This window comes from Pseudonaja textilis, chromosome 5 (assembly GCF_049901715.1).
Source record: "Pseudonaja textilis isolate UNSWEBS1 chromosome 5, rPseTex1.2, whole genome shotgun sequence".
Lineage (NCBI taxonomy): Eukaryota > Metazoa > Chordata > Lepidosauria > Squamata > Elapidae > Pseudonaja > Pseudonaja textilis.
The window spans coordinates 51,965,487-51,985,747 of record NC_141994.1 but is presented as its reverse complement, the minus strand read 5'-3'; the positions used below and the strand labels follow the sequence as shown (position 1 = coordinate 51,985,747).

The window sequence follows — 20,261 nt, the reverse complement described above, 5'->3', positions numbered from 1 at the left end:
CCTTTGGAATGACAAGTTTTATTTGATTTACTGAATGAGTTTTCTTCATTCCTGTAAGAAAGGAGTTTTAACTATGAGTAAGTATTTGCAAAAAAATTTACAAAATATTGAGCAAAAGGGTGATTAGAGTGTTTATTTTAGAAATTTTAATGGGTTAAGAATCCAGATGGACTCTTAATTGTAATTGTAATTAATTGTAAGAATTCTTCCCAGGGGAAACTATCTATGTTTGTAGCTCAGAGTTGAAATGAAGGGTCCTTGGTGCTCTCTGAGCTTGGTTCACTTGGTGCACTGATGTTACCTATGTTGGATAATGAAACATCTTTAAGAAAACAATCAAGAGGGCACCAAGGACCCCTCAAAAATGATAGAACCAGAATCTGATTCTGCTGGAAAAGGTTAATATGTGGTCAGAATTCAGTCTAGAAAGAACATAATTTAATTTAGTGCTGGCAAGGAAATTGCCAGAGGTGGAACTTTTCCTCTTGAGTGGGGTCACGTGCCTAGATTTGGCTGACATGCAGTAACATGGAGTTCTGCCATTCTGTTTCCTGATGCTTTGAATATACATCTGTAGTCCTTTCCCAGGACTTTTAAAATCCTATTCTGACAGGTACTCTTAGGAAATTAAAGTCTCCAAAATAAACCTTTCAAGCAGAAAGAAGTGTGCACTTTTCTGCAGTTGAACTACATGGATGTATTACATATTAATAGCTAGTTTATTAAAAGATATAAAAATGAGGAAAAATAAATAAATATCCCTGCTATGTATTCTGTTCCACTAAAGGTAAGCTCTGTCACAGCTAGGAAAAGAAACCTGGATGTCTTTCAGAAGTTTCTGATCTACCACATTCATTGTACCTCACCCATTGGCCAAGAGATATGGGGTCACCAAAATTTTAATTTAGCACATTTTGAAAACTATTGGTTTCTTGCTTTTGTCACATGTGAAAAGCTTTTTAAAATATTTGAATTTTAATCTATTCCTATATTTAGGAATATTGTGAATAAATGATATTATGATCCATGGAAAGCTTGGCCATACATTTCAGTGTATGACCAAGCAGAAAAGCATGTTTTCTCATTTTGCTTATTGGACTGAAAATCCATTGGACAATATGTAGGATACGAGATTGCAGAGCCCTCAATACGCAGTTATTATACGTATGCCTGTATGAGGAGGTACTTGAAGAAGTACTGACACCTGGTGCCCTACTAATGTAATTACATGGAGCATAAAAATCATAAACAGGTTAGGAGGGGCGAGACACACAAACTTGCCCTCCTTTACAAAAGATAGCAGACAAATCTATCCTAAGAAAACTCCAGTATTAGCATAACTTTTTTCCAAAAGTATTTGGTAAAATACTGGTGGCTGCCCCTCCTTACTTTTCCCTAAAACAGAAAGATAAGCATTCTGGCTCCTGATAGTTTTCAGTCTATGAGTCAAATTACAATTAAAAAGCATTTGACAGATGGTCAGGAAGAAAGAATAAAATAAACAAGTTCTTGGGTTCAGCCTTAAATATCCACCAAGTAGACTCCTACAATACAAAGGATACAAAGAATTTAAATAACAATGACTAATATTCTCATAGATGTCACAGTGGACTTCAAATATTACTGGGCTAAAGTCATTTAGATTTTTAAAGTGGCCAATTTTCAAATGAAAAATATCAACAGATAATTTTCTCTGCTGTTTATAAAATAATTATTTATATTGCAAGCAGTACAGACACTATAAACTTGCAATCTGTTATGTATCTTCGAATCCCAGTAGCTACCTTTCCAAGATATTCAATCACTTTGTTAATAATGTCGTATTTCTTTCAAAACAAATGACATTGTGTATGCTGTTACATTAATGGCTACCTGTTATTTCTGATTTGCATTATATATTTTAGACATTGCATTACATTTTCTAAGGCACTGTGAACCACATTCAGAATATGCTATGTGGTATGCAAAAGAAATAAATTTATCTCAGTTGTGCATTCTAGAGGCATTAATCAATTTGAGTTCAGAACTATCAGGGTTACTTGCAGCTGAAACAAACAAGACACAAAATGTGGTTACTTACCAATCTGTGTGGGGGTCATCAATTATCAAGAGAATTTGAGGTTTCTGTTGGGCTACAGGGGCAGGAGTTGCTGACTGCTCTATGAGTCCTGCAGCTGCTTGTGTGGTTTGCTTCATGGCACTGGAGATGGAGTTGAAGATGCTGGTACCAGAAGAAAGAGCAGTTGGTTGCTGTATTGGCTGCTGCCTCCTCTCTGTTGCTGGGGAAACAGGGTTGCTGGTGGAATTATCTGGACGCTGAAGGTCCATCATATAACCATTTGGCAAGTTAGCCACAAAACTACTGTCTGAGAGACGCCTTCGCAGGAAATTCATTCTGAAAACTTTCCCAAAGCAAGGTCGAAGAATGCAGATATAGGTTCTAAAGGGTCTATTTGAGTTTTTACAAGTACGATGTCCCTTTCTTTAATTCTCACCTGTGAAATGTAAGAGAAAACTCTTTTGAATCAATCACTAGCAGGCGAGCCCTACCAGAAGGCCAATAAGACAACTGTTTCAGGAGTCAGGTGATTGAAAAAGATAGCGGTAAGAGCTCTTTTTGTATTTTCCAAAGGAAGATAAAGTGGCGTAGGCCATGTGGTCTTGCCCGCAGTTCCTTAGCTCACCTGTTACCCTTGGATGTTGTGGGGAATGCTCCCATGCAGTTCTAGTAAAATTCAGAAGATCACCATACACTGGCAGGGCAAAGAAACATGGATTTAATCATATTACAGAAACAGCAAAAACATTCAAAAACAGGCTAAAAATGAAAAGTAATGCATTACATCTAGGCAAATTAATAAAATATATAGGTATTTCACAAGACTGTACAGGTAAATTAAAGTCATGAATTGTTGTTTATAGATAAGCAACTTGATTAATTAAATGCAAAATGTATTTAATGATTTTTTTGGCCCACACTCATAAAAAGTCTATTCTTAGACTCAACATATAGACTGATATAAAAGCAAGACACTAATGCTTCGATGCACTAGCATACATTTTGCAGGAACAATTATGCTCCCAAACTATACCTTTTTTGCCAAGTATATTTTTATAAAATTTTGATAGCTCACTATTGAATGTAGGAAACATTAAGTTGACTTAGAAACGTGTTGATCTTTCTTGCATTGAAAAGAATTATAGTTAGTCATGAAATTGAACATTTTTTAAGAGAAACATCCTCCGGCTATTATATTTTGGTATATAATTTTGAATCTGTAAATACTTTTTAACAATAGGAACAACTTTTCTTCTGATGATAAAAGAATCCTATCTTGGTAACTTAGTGAATTGCAAAAACCTTTTGTAATGCCTACTTATCAGGGAAGCCAGAGGCAGTTCAATAAAAGCCAGCAGTGCCAGAGAAATAAATCTTTTAAAATTACAGAAGCTATCTACATTTTTCAAAGCCTGCCTAAAATGATGCATTGTTTGTCACTCCCTTTTGCCTTTGCATTTCTTAAATAAAAATTCAATTTTTAAGATGAAACATGCTGAAGGCATTCTCATCCCAAAAATATAGAAGAAAATAGAAGATATGGATGCAATCTAATGTAGAAAAACAAATATGTACATTTTTAAAAAAAATCTGAAAACAAACATGCTGTTTTTATTTCTGATTTCTAACTTTTGTGTTGGATGGTATACAATGTAATCAGTATTTGCTGAGATCTAGTCTTAAATCAAATCAGTTGATTCTAAAGGAAACCAATCTTGACTGTTGCTTGGAAGGACAAATAGTGACATTGAAGCTTAAATACTTTGGCTACCTAATGAGAAGAGAGGACTCATTGGAAAAGACCCTGATGTTGGGAAAGATGGAAGGCAAAAGTAGAATATGACAAAACGTGAGTCTTTAAAGAAAAAACAAAAAGTCCAGTTGCCCCCTGAAAAAGCATCTTTGGGACATCTATGACCTGGATGATTGAGAATCTCTACAGATTTTTAGCCATTCAATTTGGGATGAACACCCTTCGAATGGTATTGGAATATGAATGTATTTCCAGAAAAAAGTGCAGACTGGAAGAACCATTAGCACTACTCAGGTGACTCTGAGGACACAGATAAACCTTCAAGTGCTTCATCAATGCTCTAAAAAGATGCACATGACCAGCTATCTGCAAGGAATATAAATCATTCCATTCCACACCATCTAATCAAAGATGAAACTCTTAGATGAGAAGCAAAATGTCTTCAAAGGAAAAATGAGAAAGTACAGTTGCCCCCTTAAAAAGCACCTTTGGGATAATCATGACTTGGATAATTGAGAATCTCTACAGACTTTCAGTTTTTCTCTTATAATAATCTTCTTTCTAGATTCACCTTATTTTAGTCTTGACCTTGTTACCCAAGGCCATGTTATATGGTCCTGCTTGGAAGATTGTTTGATTATCTATCTATCTATCTATCTATCTATCTATCTATCTATCTATCTATCTATCTATCTATCTATCTATCTATCTATCTATCTATCATCTCTATTATTCTAGAGGCATGTTAAAGTAGGATTGCCCTTTTAAATTTTTTAAATTTTTAAATTTTTGAAAAAGAGGATGCTCTGGAGAGGGGATTGCTTTACAGAAAGTAAGGTGCACAATTTTATTTACTTAATTATTGTCTGCTTTTTCTCATTGTATCTCTCTTTCTGTCTGTCCCTTTCACCCTCTCTCCCATCCCAATGATGCATTTTATCCAGATTACAGCATTAGTAATTGAGATTGAAGCAGTATTTGCCACCTTCAGAAGAATCCATCTTTAAAACCAATCAAAAGGTATGTTCGAATAATGTAGCTTTTAATGTTATAGTAACAAACATAATAATAATGAACATTGGGTAGAATTCTCCATGGAGCTAGTTCCATTACAAGACTGCCAGTTCGTCACACATAAAAAAAGACGTTCTTTTCCTGAGTGAGATCTTCATCACTAAAATCTTTTTTCTCCAACCAGAGGAAAGTCAGAGCGTTCTCTGATTTACATGCTTTTTGAAAGAGTGAGAGATCTGGTTCACTTATTGTATTAAGCAACATCTTACATAATAACTCTCAATCAATTAAGTCTGTATTCTATTTTTTTCCTGTTGTTAAATGTATACACTGTCCACAACCAGCAACTCTATTCTTTATTCATATTTCCCCATCTAATTCCTTCCAGATGTTCTGAATCTCAATTCCCATAAACAATTGCTAATCCAACCTGTCTGGAGGCAGCAATGATGGGAAAGGCCTTGTCTCAACTTCACTCACTCAGTTACACCGTCTGACTAAACTCCTACAGTACTGCTTTCCCATGAGCAAACTGTCCATGTGTTACATTACAAATCTATTTCTAATAAACAACCATTCCCCAGCACACAATCAATATACTGCTGTCTTTATGGCAGTGGACAAGTAAGCGAGAACAATATTTTCTCTCTTGGAGCTATCCAACATGCCTCAGGTATTCAAGAAGTGATAAAAACAATTTCATAATGAAAAGTACATTAGAAATAGTGTCCATTCTTCCCTAGTGATCTTATTCATAAGAGTGGATTTGAAATCTGTTTTAGTTCCTAACAGAGGATTTTTTCCTTGTATCTTTTGTAAAGTGTTGCCTACTGCAAGACAAGCAGAATTCAGGCAATGATGTGACAGAATGCCAGACACTTTGAGGTAATTAAAAATTTTGGTCAGACCAGCTTTTGAGGACAAAAGATTAGAAGATTTTTTGGGAAAACGCTAATACAGAGCAATTGACTCCTTTATACATTAACTTTTATTATAAATGGATCATGGTTTTGCTTATTTACATTTTCTATTCCTGCGGTGGCAAGACAAAATTCTGTTTTACAGGCTGAACATGCAACCTATCATCAACAGTGGATAGAAATTTATTTGGAATTTGAATTATTCCAGATAAATATCATTCTATCACTATATGTTTTCCAAGTAGAGTCCCAAAACAACTGTTGTTTATATTCTCCTCTATTATATTCACTGCTTGCTTACCATTTTTTAAAAACTACCATACTCTTTTCTTCTTCCCTGTCCTCAGATTGTTTGATTATAAATGGAGAATTATTACTGTTATTACTGCTACAAATATTTTAAAAAGTCATCAGGGTTCCCCCCCTACTGCCCCCTCCTTTAGTCTCCTGTAAATCAATTTTCTAAACTGAAATTCTCAGAAAGCAAAATGAAAAGCAAACAACAACAAAATAGGCCACAATTTCTAATCTCTAAGGGGCTTTTATTTTGAAGCAATAAAGGAATTTTAATGCATAAAATAGAAAGGAGCCTGAGGGGAATACAAATACAATTTCATTATTGGCTGAATTATTAACATTGCTGGGGTTAAGTCAGGCAATATTTCATAGCAAATCCTTGGAGAAATTATTTAATGTTTTGAGTTGTACATAAAAACCTGTTTTTTTATGCCACACTAAAATCTCAAATCTTGTCTTCCACTATGTCCCTCCACTAATTTACCCAGTCTTCCAGACATGTCTCAATTACAAAATTAAAATGGATGCACAAGTTAACATTATCTTTCCCTTTCCAGTAATGCAAATTCTGGATAAGAGTGTTTAAAATTAGAACGTTTAGCTTTTATTCACCCACTTTACAAACTTCAAAGTTTGTCTGTAATAAACTATGTTTTTGTCTTGTGTTATATGGCCTAGTCTACTTATGCAGCAGAACAGTATGGTAGAATCTAGATGAAGAGAGAGTAGACTTCACTGCTTTATTCAACAAGTAATGTTTTTTTTCCCCCAAGGGATGGGAAGACAACCCAAAGAAGGATCTTCTCTGGCTTCTTTTATGCTATAGTAGTTTTCCATTTACAGGGAGAATTTAAAAAATCTAATATAATAGAACTTCAACAAAATACGTTTGAGTATACCATGTTTTCCTGAAAAAAAGGCTCTGTCTTATTTATTTTTTTTGCCATAAAAAGGCACGAGGTCTTATTTTCGAGTCATCCACTGACTTTCTTAATGCTGCATTACTAATGCACATGCATTTATACATATCAGACTAAAAAGATAACTAAGATCTTCATCCCAATTCCCATCTCCTAAAGATTCCTGGCAAGTGGATCTGTTTTTCACATTTGTTATCTTCTTCTTGGAAAATCGGTAGGTATAAAGAACTCCTTGTGTAAGAAAATCCACAGCCATAGGTTGAAGCTCAGTGACAGATCAAGTCAACAATATTTTTTTCTTCCTTTTACCTGCCCTTGTTCCATTTACATTCATATCACAATCAAAATGGACTCTTCCAACTAAAGAGAACATGATGTGCCATGCCATGCTTTGTTTTCTTCTCTACACCTGACCTCTCTTATTCTCAAAGATATATCTTCTTTGCAAGATTCTATCCTTTTTCCTTCAAAAAACTATTTTTCTTCTTGCCACTATCACTACTGTATTCTGAATCTTCTAAGGCAAACGCTAGATACAGAATGAAACACAGTTTCTCAACCATCAATACTTCCTTCTGGCCCTGATATGGTTCACCTTGCTTTGGTTAAAGATAAAGGTTTCTCTTGTCCAGTTGTATCCAATTCTAGGAGGTGGTGCTCATCTCCATTTCTTAGCCAAGGGAGCCAGCATTGTCTGAAGACATTTCTGTGGTCATGGGGCCAGGACGGAGGCCCCATGACATATACACAGAGAGGTACATGGAATGCTGTTACCTTCCCACCAAACTGATACCTATTTATCTACTGCATGCTCTTGAACTTTCAGGTGGGTAGGAGCTGGGGCAAGGGTGAGAGCTCACCCATCACACTATGCTTGGGTCTCAAACTTGGGCTGTCAGCTTTCTAGCATACAAGTTAGTGTCTTTAACCGCTGAGCTTGTTAATGATTATATCACTACAGGTACTCTCTTAGAAGCTTCTTCTTAGTCCCAACCTTACCAGATTTAGCTAGAGCTGGACTTCAGGGCTGAAATCCAAGATTTTGTAATCTCCAAGAGAGATTGACAGATAACGGGAAAACTTTTCTAGGGGTTGACGAGGACAAAACAGGGAGTAATGCTGCTCATCAAAACTTTCTTATTTTTAGAAACATTTTACACTTAGGAGATAGCTGATTAGGTATTTTCAGAATTATTGATGACCAGTTTAAAAAATAATAATTACTTTCTGCAAAATGGTGCTTGATTTGTGATTGTCCAAAGAAAAGCTGCAAAAGTTTGTGTCTATGACTTAAATGAACCACTGACCTGGATAGACCTTTGACTATTCGTGAGACAACGGTAATAGCAATGTTGCATTCTACAGGGCAATCCAGGTAGCTCATAAATGAAAAAGAGAGATGTGCTGGCAGGATCTATATTTTCTAACCTTTTTGATTATGGTGCTTTCTTCCTTTTTAATCTTACTAAATGTTTTTCAAGTTATATTGCTGTGCTCCTAGACCCTACCCACTTCTTTCTTTTTTCTCTTTGGATTTACAATCCCATTGTAGATGAAAGCAAAAGTTCAGCTGCACAATGGACAATATTTTTCAGGTTGTTCCTTCCTACAATTTATTACTGAATGGCTAATTATTTTCTTCTGTCTAAGTCATTAAATGGTATGACAAGGAAGAAAAGTTTATTGTATAATATAATCAATAGATTAGACATGCACTGAGCTATGTAAATGCAAAAACAAATTATATAACTACATAATATGAAATTGTATTTATAGAAAAGTTGAACTGGCCAAAACATTGTGAGTTTAACTATTGGCAAGGACTTTGGTTCTACCTATATGATAAATACAAAAGCGGGTCTCTTTAGACCAGCTACTAAATCTGAAATTTGTTCATATTTTGTGAAGCAAAGTAGTAGAGATAGACAAAACTAGAGAAAAGGAAGAAGGGTTCACAAAGTTTTGGCTTTATTTTTATTGAATATTTCATCATCCCTTTCACATCTTTTTTTACCTGTTATTTTTCACATGTCATGCTACTCTACATGCCATCACTGAATCAACTCTGAAGAAGAAGCCCAATGAGATTTCCTATACTTGAAATAAAAGAACTGACCATACCAAATCAATACATACTGACTTTTCACTGGTTCATGAGTTGGATTGTTATTATTTCATGTAATAGTGGGCAGTACAGCTAAGTACAGCAACTAATCAAAATAGAAGACAGACAGCTATTTAGCATTTATTGATAATGCATATGGTAGCATATGCAGCCCAAATTACCAGCATCATCCCTACTGCATTTATAGAATGAAGTGGGAGGCACCTCATATGTGGGTTCCTTGTAAATGGATGATTCCAATAAATACAGTCAGGATAAGGTGTCTAAGAGAGTTATGGTTAAGACATAGGGCTAGAAACCAGGAAACCATGAGCTCCAATCCTGCCTTAGGCACAAGACCATCTGGGTGACCTTGGGCTAATCATTCTCTCAATCTTTCCAGGCAAGTAATACCAAACCACTTCTGAAATCTTGCCAAGAAAACTGTAGGAACTTGCTATGGTAGTCAACAGTTCTGGGAGTTGAAGTCCACAAGTCTTAAAGTTGCCAGGTTTGGGGAGCCCTGTTCTACTGGTTCAATTGGAGCAGTCCTGAGTCCTGGGCTATTATTCAAAATATCAGAGGACACCAGTATACAGACAAGGGCAGCGGTTGGACAGATCCGACTTTGGGGACAGAAATAGATGGGGAGCACAAGCCAAGAGGCAGTTCTGCGGAGTGGGAAACAGGGCTTTCCGCTGCCCCAAATAGGAACTGTGAGGAAATACCCATTGGGGGCCGCCTAAAATTATTTGCCAACCACAGGCTATTACAAGATGTACATTATTTTTCTGTTATTATCACAGATAGTAAAACTGTTTGTATTTGCTCATTGAGTTTTTTTCTCTTAAATTTGCAACTCTAAGAGAGAGAGAATGTAAAAATATCCCTTAGAGACCCTCCTATGATGGTTGGAGAATTAAGGCCAGGATAGAAAGCAGCATGACTATAGAGTCATTGCTTTTTCTTCAGATAGGTGAAAAATGGCAAAATAGATCAGAATGGAGCTGTATTTTTATGTAGCTTTGTATTCTTTGTTACAGAATTAATCCTTAAGCTATATAAACATAATGATTTAGTGATAGAAGAGTTAAAAGAGGCAGAAGCTTCAGCAATAAACAAGGTGAGTAAATGTACTCTGCCAATTTTCTATCTCTAACCTGATCAGCTGGTTGGCTGAATAAGTGGGGAACAGATTGCTGCCCTCCAGCTGCTAATATCATTGGGAAATCAGTAGACTTCAGCAGATATCTAGAAATCCTGAGCTAAGATACCCTAAGACAGGGGTATCAAACTCATGTTGTCATGTAATGTATCACAACTTTTTTGCCCTTCGCTAAACCAGATGTGGGCATAGCCAGGAAACAAGTGTGCCACAAGCCATCAGTTTGACACCCTTGCCCTAAGAGGTACATTGCAGGGGAAAAAAAAACCCAATTTATTTACATGAAATCAGCCTTACTGTATTCACCTACAATCTCACAAGAGGAGAGGCAAAATACAAGGGTCTGCCTGCGTGGTAGACAACAAAATCAGAAGGTAGGATCCTGAAGTAACAGTCTCAAAGTAGACAAGGAAGGAATTGGAAAGAAGTCCCTGACTTTTTCTATTCTACTGCCCCTTGTCCTCTGTGAGTTAGGAAAGTAGGTTTCTATCTGACTTCCTTCTCTCACTAATGTTTAAAATGGTTATTTTCCCATAATGAGACACAAGAAATTTGCAAACTGATTATTTGTAGATTGGGAGAAAAGAGGTGTTGATTCTCTGGGTGATCTGTTAAGAATCACTGGGAGGGAGGGAAACAAAATTATGGGTGAATATATAAGAGTGGGATATGAAGGCATTAACTGTTGTTGATGAATGAATAGTGCTATCCCCTTGACTTGGCAATTTATGTATCCCTTAAGGTAGATAAAAAAACCAGATCTTATGTGAGTAAAAGTTACAGACACCATTGCTGGAGGTACTTTCATAAACACTGAACCATGTAACCACAGATAGAAACCATGAGAGGATGGTAAAATTGTGAATTTCACTACTGTGAAATAACTGTTACAGTCATTGCTCTTGTATATTAACTATAAAAACCGAAACGGCTCCATTCAATAAATGCAGTAGGTAGTACATTAGGGAGAAAACTATATTACCTCATCATTTACATACTCAATATGTATATTTCAAGGAAGTGGAATGCACCTAGAGTTGATAATATTCAAAATTATAACATCCCCCAATCTGTAACTTCAAACAATATTCTTTCCTTTCTCTTCCTTAAGTGACAGTAATCTTCCCACCTACCTTCCTTGACTGAATTATGCCCACACGCTTGCCTGATAGCACTATTTTTGTCATTGCTTTAGCATATATAATGACATCATACTCTTGGGCTTTAAATATGGCCCCTAATGGTTAGAGGGGGAGAAGGAAACAATGCTGAATGCAAAAATAATCTCTCTAAAGTTTGGAACCATTCACATTCAATATAGTACTTAGATTTCCTATAACATTGATTGAGCTGGCTTGAGAAAGCATAAAGCAGTTCCCAGAGTTTCCCAGCTAGCATGCCTGCTAAGGAATTCTGGGAGTTGGTCCATACATCTTAAAACTGCCCAGGCTGAAAAACACTGGCAAACAGAGGTACTATAGGTTGTAGGAGAAGAACCATGTTAGTATATGGTGATCAGAAATAAAATAAAAATTCAGCAGCACCTATTCCACTTTTTCTTGAAAGGCATTAAGTTTTTGTGAGCTTGAGCATGTGTAGAGTAGCTAAGCTGCATAGTTTACAAGCAATTACATAATTCCTAATTCCTAAGTAGATACCATAATTAGTACAGCTTTGTATACTACTTGTAACTACAGATTTGATGTCACTGCAGCCTAGAGCAACATTTAGTTAAAGCTTCAGTACAGCAATTAATAGGGATAATGACCTTGGATTTCATGAACACAAGTAGGTTGGTAATAATATTGTTTCCTAGGGACCATTGGCAACGTGCCTGTTTTACTCATAATGCTTATGCCAGGGAAGAGGTAAATAATGGATGCAGCCAGCCAGTAATAAATTTCTTATCTCATGACCAAGCTACAATTGCTGCTGAATTCTTTATCAGTTTATCTTTGATAAATTTTCCAAGAGAAAGTAGCAATGCAATTTTAGTGATAATATAACAGCCTATTTTCATTCGATTCAACTCATTGTTCATACTGAGACTGATATGTAGAAGAACAGCATCATGTTTTGACTCTCTAACAAGGACATAATCCTTACAGTGTTACATGAATGTTGTGACCATGACTTCTACAAATAGTGTTCACTTCTGTCAACTATAAAAAAATGAAAGATGATTTAATATAATTGATCTAATTGGTCAAAATTATTTTTGGAGACATTCCTGATTTGTGAAGTTCTAACATTCTAACATTCCTAGCATAACCAAAGAATTGTGTATAATTCTGTGTTATGTATAATTCTGTATAATTATTTAAGTTTTCTCTTTTTAACAGATTTTGTATGGTACAAAAATAAAAATGATGGAAGAAGCATGTTTTTGAGGAGAAAATGCCCTAAAATGCAAGAGATGAGCAGAGGGGGTTTCCTCAAGGGAATAAAAAGCATTAAGTTGATAGGTGAAATTGTGTGCAGTGGAAGTCCCACCCCCTTTTATGGGTAGTGAATGCATATTAAAAAGGGGTGTGGCTTTAATTGTGGAATTTCACCCGCCATTTTAAGTTTTTTTATGCTTTTCAAGCATTTCTGAATGAAGAAAGCAAAGCAGAAATTCAAAAATCATTGGACATTAAAATTCATAGTTTAACCCTATTTAAAATAATGACATCAGAGAAATCACATTAATTGGTATCGCAAAAATAATTTGGTACCTACTTCTTTATGTACTACTATTACTCATATACTGATTTATATAGGAAGATAACAATTCTTTCCAAGAAGTTTTTAATCTAAACAGTAAAATGAGGATGACAAAGGATGGTGAAAAGTGGAAACTGAAGTACATATTAGAAGAACATACATCATACTAATTCCTTGAACAAACAATTTCATTTCATTCCTGAAATAGCATCTCTGTTCTGCAGGTGATATAATTGTGGAATTCAAGAGCTGAGAAATTATTTCTCTAATTGCTTGCTTAAACCTATTTGATGTTCCTTTTTAATGCAAATCTCTTCCTAGTTAATGGAAGTGATGCAGAAGCAGCATTTCAATATTATTTAAATGTTTACATAGGGGCACATAAAAAATTCTGTGAAAAAAATATGCAATACGTTTACATTATTGTTTTTACAAATATGCACAAATCTCTTCTTGTTTACACAGGAAAAATAAGCTCTAGTATGCTCAGCTGGATTTACTCTCAAGTATGAGAGAATATGGAAGGTTGCAGCAGAATTTATTAATACCCAACCTATTTTAATTCATATATTTTTCAGATTTCAATCTAAGTGTTTGTGTAGTTTTTCTATTTCTTATGAGTTGTTTATTTCACCCCATTTAGCATATTCTAAACAATAATCTTTTGAATGTGAATATAATATAATAGATGAAACAATAAGTAACAACAGATTTAAAGACTTTAAAAATAATCTGTTAAAAATAACAAACCAACTAAGAGAAAAGCAGAAGAAATATGATATCAGTGTTCCAATATTTGAGGGGTATCACAGAGAAGAGAGGGTCAATTTACTGTCCAAAGCCCAGAAAGCAAGACAAGAAGCAATGGATAGAAATTGAACAAAGAGAGAAGCAATCTAGAATTAAGAAGAAATTTTCTGACAGTGAGAACAATCAACCTGTGGAACAGCTTGTCTTCAGAAGTTGTGGGTGCTCCAACAATGGAAGCTTTTAAGAAAGACTGGACAACCATTTATCTAAAATGGTATAGGCCACGGTCTCCTGCTTGAGCATTGGGTTGGACTAGAAGACCTCCAAGGTCCCTTCCAATTATTTTATCCTGTTCAAATCCACAAGGCAGTCAGATGTAAGAACAAATAAGAATCTTGTTGGATAAAGTTAAAGTTCCTCTCTTTCCATCATACAGTGGTCAGATAACAACTTTTGTTGCCTCAAAACAACTTTTCTTTATATTTTTGCAAGTAGGATGTAAAATTATGCCAACGCTTATAAGAGAGTAGGGGAATTGCTTTCTAGTTTCTGTCTCCTGCTTTAACATCCCTTGGACTGCAGATGTTACAATACCATATCCTTTAATCCTATCTGCATATTTTCCACCAACAGTAAAACACTTCATTGGGATTTGGGGTATGACAGAACAATTGAAAGAAGCAATTAAAGATACATTGCAATGCTAACTTGGTTATATTTCTTCCTCTTACTTGCCTTGACCCTATAGCCATGTTATGCAGAATTCTTCAATCCTAGGTTAACTAGAAAATCCAAAACCCATCCACTACAAATCCTAAATTGTAAGTTAGTACAAAGTTTGTATGGTATTTTTTCCCATGTTCAATGAAATTTATGTCCTGTGTGAAATCCCACAAGCTCTATATTACTTGAGCTGACATAAATATTTTGAACAGCTTTTTCTATTTTGTGACTCATAAATTTCCCAGCCAATTGGTTGTGGGTATTCTGCAAGTTATAGTCACAATGTATCTGGAGGTTGTCAAGTTGGAGAAAGTTTATTTTGAAACACAAGTTCTGCTGAATTACCACTTAGAATGATTACATGATACATAAGACAGCAACTACCAGAAATAAATCCCACTGTTAGTCATTTACACTTTCTCCCCCATGTTATTGAATCTGATTGCACAAAGCACTTAGCATTGATTTCTGTTTGCCAAGTCACAATGCCTAGGTTGTCCTGGCCCCTATTCATTACAGAGGAAGGAATGATTCTTGAGCTACATAAAACCAAATCAAGATGTTCTGTCTTTCCTTTCAGATTGATTACTTTTACTTGAGCAGTAGGAAACGAGCTTATAATAAATACACATTTTGAAGAAGAGTAGAAAGCTAAATTCTCTCCTGAATACACAAGGTTTATAGAATGCTATTTTTATGAGATTCCGGGTAGTTTTAGGTAATGCATAACAGAGATGTTACAACTAAGACATACACAAGTTTGCCACTCAGAAATATATGAGGGAGGCAGGAAAGTTTGTAAATTGCTAGGACATCTTCCATACACCATGGAATGAGATTATACATGGAGATGATTCACTGAATCTTCCACTATTCTACCAAGTCTACCCCATTATTAACTTTAGGCAGCTAAAGATTGTGTTGATAATGTTGATATAACTGTTGCATTTTTGACATTATTTTTCGAAAGTGTGCTGATATTCACCTTTCTCTAACAAACTGAAAGTTTGTTGCTGTTGCTTGATAGATTGAACTCACTTGAATTAAAGTTGAGTTTTCACTCTGGGAACCATGCTACTTATTCTGATCATAAGTGAATCTATCTTTGCATGCTGAGTGAGTGACTATGTTTGATACCATCCGACACACATTACACCCAAATTTTATCACAGAAAATAAATATTGGATTGAACTTAGAGTTGCTAATATTGGGTTCAACTTGGGCTGGACTTGGAAGATTTTGATTAACCTTGTTGTTTTCAAGATGCATTGTGAAAAACCAAGTACAGTGTGACAAAATCTTTCAGCTTTCCTTACTATCTGACTCACTTGTATTATTTACTTAAGTTTAATTTGATGCTACTTACTTGGTCCCAAATGCAAATTTGGAAGGAACTTTTTAATCCCTCCAGAGCAGTGTTTCTTAACCTTAGTAACTTTTAAATATATGGACTTCAGCTCCCAGCTGCCTGGGGAATTCTGGAAGTTGAAGTCCACATAATCTTAAAGTTTTCCAAGGCTGAGAAATACAGGGAAAAAACATTTGGTGATCAGTACCTGTGTGGTTACTAATGAGTAATGCAAATACAAATACCTGTACAATAGTGAGCAGTTGTCAAAACAAAGAACATATACAGGTGGAATGCAGACAACAATTTAAGATAAACTGCATGAACAGTTATGAAATTATAATCACTCCGCTAAATAGCTATTATATTCTAGATGATACTATGCATCCTACTTCAGAAATGCTTATTATGGACAGCTCCCTGGCTAATTCCTTCTACCTAACAGGATCTGTCAGTTTTGGTTTATTCCACTTCTATTTTTTCCATGTTTAATTTCAGTTCAACCCATATTCATGCCTGTTTCAGTTTTTTTTATGTTTACACAAACTGTGCATATTTGTCTCATAATATATACATTTTCTTTGCAGTTTTTCTAATAAACATACCTTTAAACAAGTGTTTTTGCTGAACAAAATGCAATGTGCATATTATAAAATATCATTATACACATTTCTGCACATACTTCTCCACAATGCATACTTTTTCCTTTTTAAATGAAATGTTGCATTGTAAAATTTGAAAAAAAAAATCTTCAATGTCTTGAATCAGTCTTAAACTCTGAGAAGATTATAGCAAAAACAGAAAAATGCTGGGACCTACAAAGTGTCAAAAAAGCTTTTTGACTTTGTGTTGTAAATGTGGACCAGAAACAAAAATGGTATGTGTATCATATATTTATGAAATATTAATATTATCAATTTTAAATATTGAGCTATTGTGATTGTATTTTTTGTTAAAGCTACATTGTAGTTTGATCTCAGTTGGGCTAATATTTGCCATTCTCTAATGCAAAAATACACAGGATCATGGGACATTTTATTTTGCCTATCATGATTAATCACTAATAGACTAAAATGTCTATGGAAATTTTAGGTCATACAGGTCATGGTTGTCCCAAGGGTACTTTGCAAAAGACAACTGGACTATCTTTGTTTTCCTTTTTGGTGAAAATGATTCTTGGATGAGAAGCATCTTCAAGGAAAGGAAAGGAAAGAAAGTCCAGCTTTCTTTTAAAAAGGACCTTGGGGATATCAATCAAAATAGAACTGGAAGGGACCTTAGAGATCATCTAGTCCAAGACCCTGCTCAAGCAGGAGATCCTATATCATTTCAAACAAGTGTGGCCAATCTCTTCTTTAAAACCTCCAGTGATGAAGCACCCAGAACTTCTGAAGGCAAGCTGTTCCACTAGTTAATTGTTCTTACTGTTCGGAAGTTTCTCCTTAATTCCAGGTTGTTTCTCTCCTTGATTAGTTTCCATCCATTGTTTCTTATCCTGCCCTTTGATGTTTTGGAAAATAAATTGACTCCCTCCTCTTTGTGGCAGTTTCTCAAATATGGAATACTGCTATCATGTCCCTCCGGTCTTTCTTTTCTCTAGACTAGACTAGACAAACCCAAATCCTGCATCTGTTCTTATATGTTTTAGTCTCCAGGCCTTTAATCATCTTAGCTGCTCTTCTTTGCACTTTTTCCAAAGTTTCACCTTTTTTGCAACGATGTGACCAAAACTGGATGCAGTATTCCAGATGTGGCCTTCCTAAGGCTATGATAATAGACCAAAAGTTTTTTTTTTAACAGCCTTCTAAACAAATGGCTATTTCCACATCATGCAACAATGAATTCCAGTTGTTAAGCAACTAATACTTTCTTTTAAGTCACAGCCCTCTTGTTCATGAATTTGTTAGATAATCCTGAATTGTAGTGTCATGAAATGATTCCCCTTTATTCTTTTCTTCTGCTCATGTTCTGATCTATTTACTAGGGTGCTGCAAATCTTTAAAATAGTCATAATAGAGCATATATAACAGAACATACAGAGCACTATGACAAAAGCAACAGCGGTTTCTGAAGTAGTAATACTGCATTTGGGAACAGACTTAAGTTTCTTTAAAGATTCAAAAAGTGCCATTTTATACATGCTCCCATGCTTTCCATGGGTTTTGAAGCACACCCATACAGCTTATGCACTTATCATGTCAGAGTCCATTGCACCCTGACTATGCTTCCCAATTCCCACAACGTCAGGCATATACAGTATGCCAGGGAGTCATCCTTAGAGATATACTGCCTGACATTAAAACAAGAAAAGAAAAAAAAGAGAAAACTTATAACAATGTTTAATTCATTTTGTTCACTCTGTGTGCTTCTTGTATGATATCTGTGGAGCTGTCAGGTTCTCACAAGTTTAAATTTTACTCATATTCAAGTAGAAGATTAGGTTCTTGCAATGCCCTCATTGGTCATGAAGATGACACAGACTTCGTTTTGCATCAGTGGGGTTCCTGTCTAGAATTTGTGTAAATCATGGGAGATAATCTCTATAAAAACAAGTATTAGTTTTGTTTCACCAGGTTAATTTCTACTATAAAGGTGCAAAATTAAGCACAGATCACTTGCTAGGGAGAAAGGAACCACACTTTGAGACTAACTCTGCTGAAAACACTAAAGAGTATAATCCATAGGATTATGCTACTAACCCCACTGAGAGCAAATAGACTGACTTCTGAAAAAATGCAGTTGGAACGAGGTTGTAAAATCCGACATGCAGCTTCATCTGTCAGTCCAAGTCTCCTGCTCTCCTCAGTTTCTTCCTTTTCTTAATTTAGTCTACAAAATCCCTCAGTTTATACAGTCTTACTTCAAAGAAAGGCCTGTTTTGTAATTTGGGGGTAGAAATGGTAACAAATGTAAAAAAAAAATGCATAGTTGGACTTTAATAATTTGTATTTTCCTAAAAAAAACTCTAGTTACTCATTCTATTAGCCTTAAGGTGGGTTTGATTGTCCATTGTTCTTATTTTAAATTTTATAGATAACATGCAATATATAACACAGTGAAAACAGTGGTGGGCATAACAGCTTCTTTATGTTCTCACAATTTAGAACAGAAGTAGGCAGACAAAGACACAAAGGCAGTATAAATTTACATGTCAGCTGCATGCATGAGGCACCCACCTATCCCTCTTCCCCCCCACCCCCCAAGCCCCGTAATGGAAAAAACATTCTTTGGCTAAAACGATTCTCATGCACTTGACTGCATTGTTCTGTTTAATCCTTGAGACAACCATCCTCAGCCTTACCTTCCAGCTTGCCAATGTACTGCCTCTGCATCTGTTTCTTCTTTTCTAATCTGCTCGTCTCTGCTTCTCTTTCACATTTGCAGGCTGCACACTAGCCATGTACACTGTCATCCTGCATCCTTACTGCATCTTGACTGCCTGATTGGCTCAAAGCAGGCAGTAAGTTAAATCAGGCCCCTCCTTATATCTCGATGATCATGGGAGTAGGATAAATTATTGAGTAAAACAGCAAGTGGGCAGGCAGAATATCACAGAGGCTGCTGGAAAGGGAAAGAGAAGTCTTTTCCCTAAAGACTTTTGCATTAGAAGAGCCCTCAACTGATAGATGCAGGAAGCCACCTTACTGGTAGGCTAGGCTGGAGCTGTTGGCATTGAGTAATAGCAATGAAAAAATGGATATTGAGATTCTGTTTCAGTGGCACTATAAAACTTTTTATTAGCCTTTTTTTTGTAAAAAAAGAAAAGTATATATTGATGGATGTCAACTGATGGATGTTATGAACAATGCAGTCAGTATCTCATTTTTTTTTGTAAAGCTGTGCCAAAATTCAGTTTGGAGATTAAACTTGAAGCTCATTTAATTGAATTTCTGAACAGAATACTTTCCAAATTTGAATGTTGAATTTTCATTGAATCAAAGTTGCATGCCTTCAATTACAGTTTAGGATATGACATTTCCTACTATATCATTATTGATTATTGGACCTGTTACCAAACTTGTATTTGAGTTATTAAAAAAGAAAGAAAGAGATAAACCCAACTAAAACTTTTTCAGAAAACTTAGAGCATTTAAAAAATCTACAAAATTTGGAGCCTTCATTGATCTTGAGAGGACTATAAACCATTGATGTAATATGGAAACTGTCATACCATCTAATTTGAAATCTGGACAAAGGATGCCTGGCATTGTAGACTAAGCCTTCCTAATAATGGAGGATTATGGAAACCAGAGGTGGTATTCAGCAGGTTTTGACCAGTTCAGGAGAACCAGTAGCGGAAATTTTGAGTAGTTTGGAATACCACCTCTGACTGGCCCCGTCCCCATCTATTCTCTGCCTCCCGAGTCCCAACTGGATCTATGTTGCCCTGCACAGGAGAACAGAGCTGGAAAGCGAGTTAGTGAGGTGGGGAGACAATGGGGATTTTACAATATTCTTCCCCTGGAGTGGGGTGGGAATGAAGATTTCACAGAATCCTTCC

At 35.6% G+C, this 20,261-nt stretch overlaps 1 protein-coding gene across 1 annotated transcript in view; it reads right to left on the bottom strand.

Annotated features, from left to right (window-relative positions):
• SYN3 (synapsin III) overlaps window positions 1-19,202 on the bottom strand; it is a 195,062-nt gene extending 175,860 nt beyond the window's left edge. Inside the window, exons 1-2 of the mRNA XM_026695435.2 lie at window positions 19,062-19,202; window positions 2,081-2,495 (exon numbers count right to left, since the gene is read on the bottom strand). Of these exons, the coding sequence (XP_026551220.1) occupies window positions 2,081-2,394 (314 nt within the window). The 5' untranslated portion in view covers window positions 2,395-2,495; window positions 19,062-19,202. The remainder of the gene's footprint in view (window positions 1-2,080; window positions 2,496-19,061) is intronic.
• Between the last annotated feature and the right edge of the window lie 1,059 nt (window positions 19,203-20,261).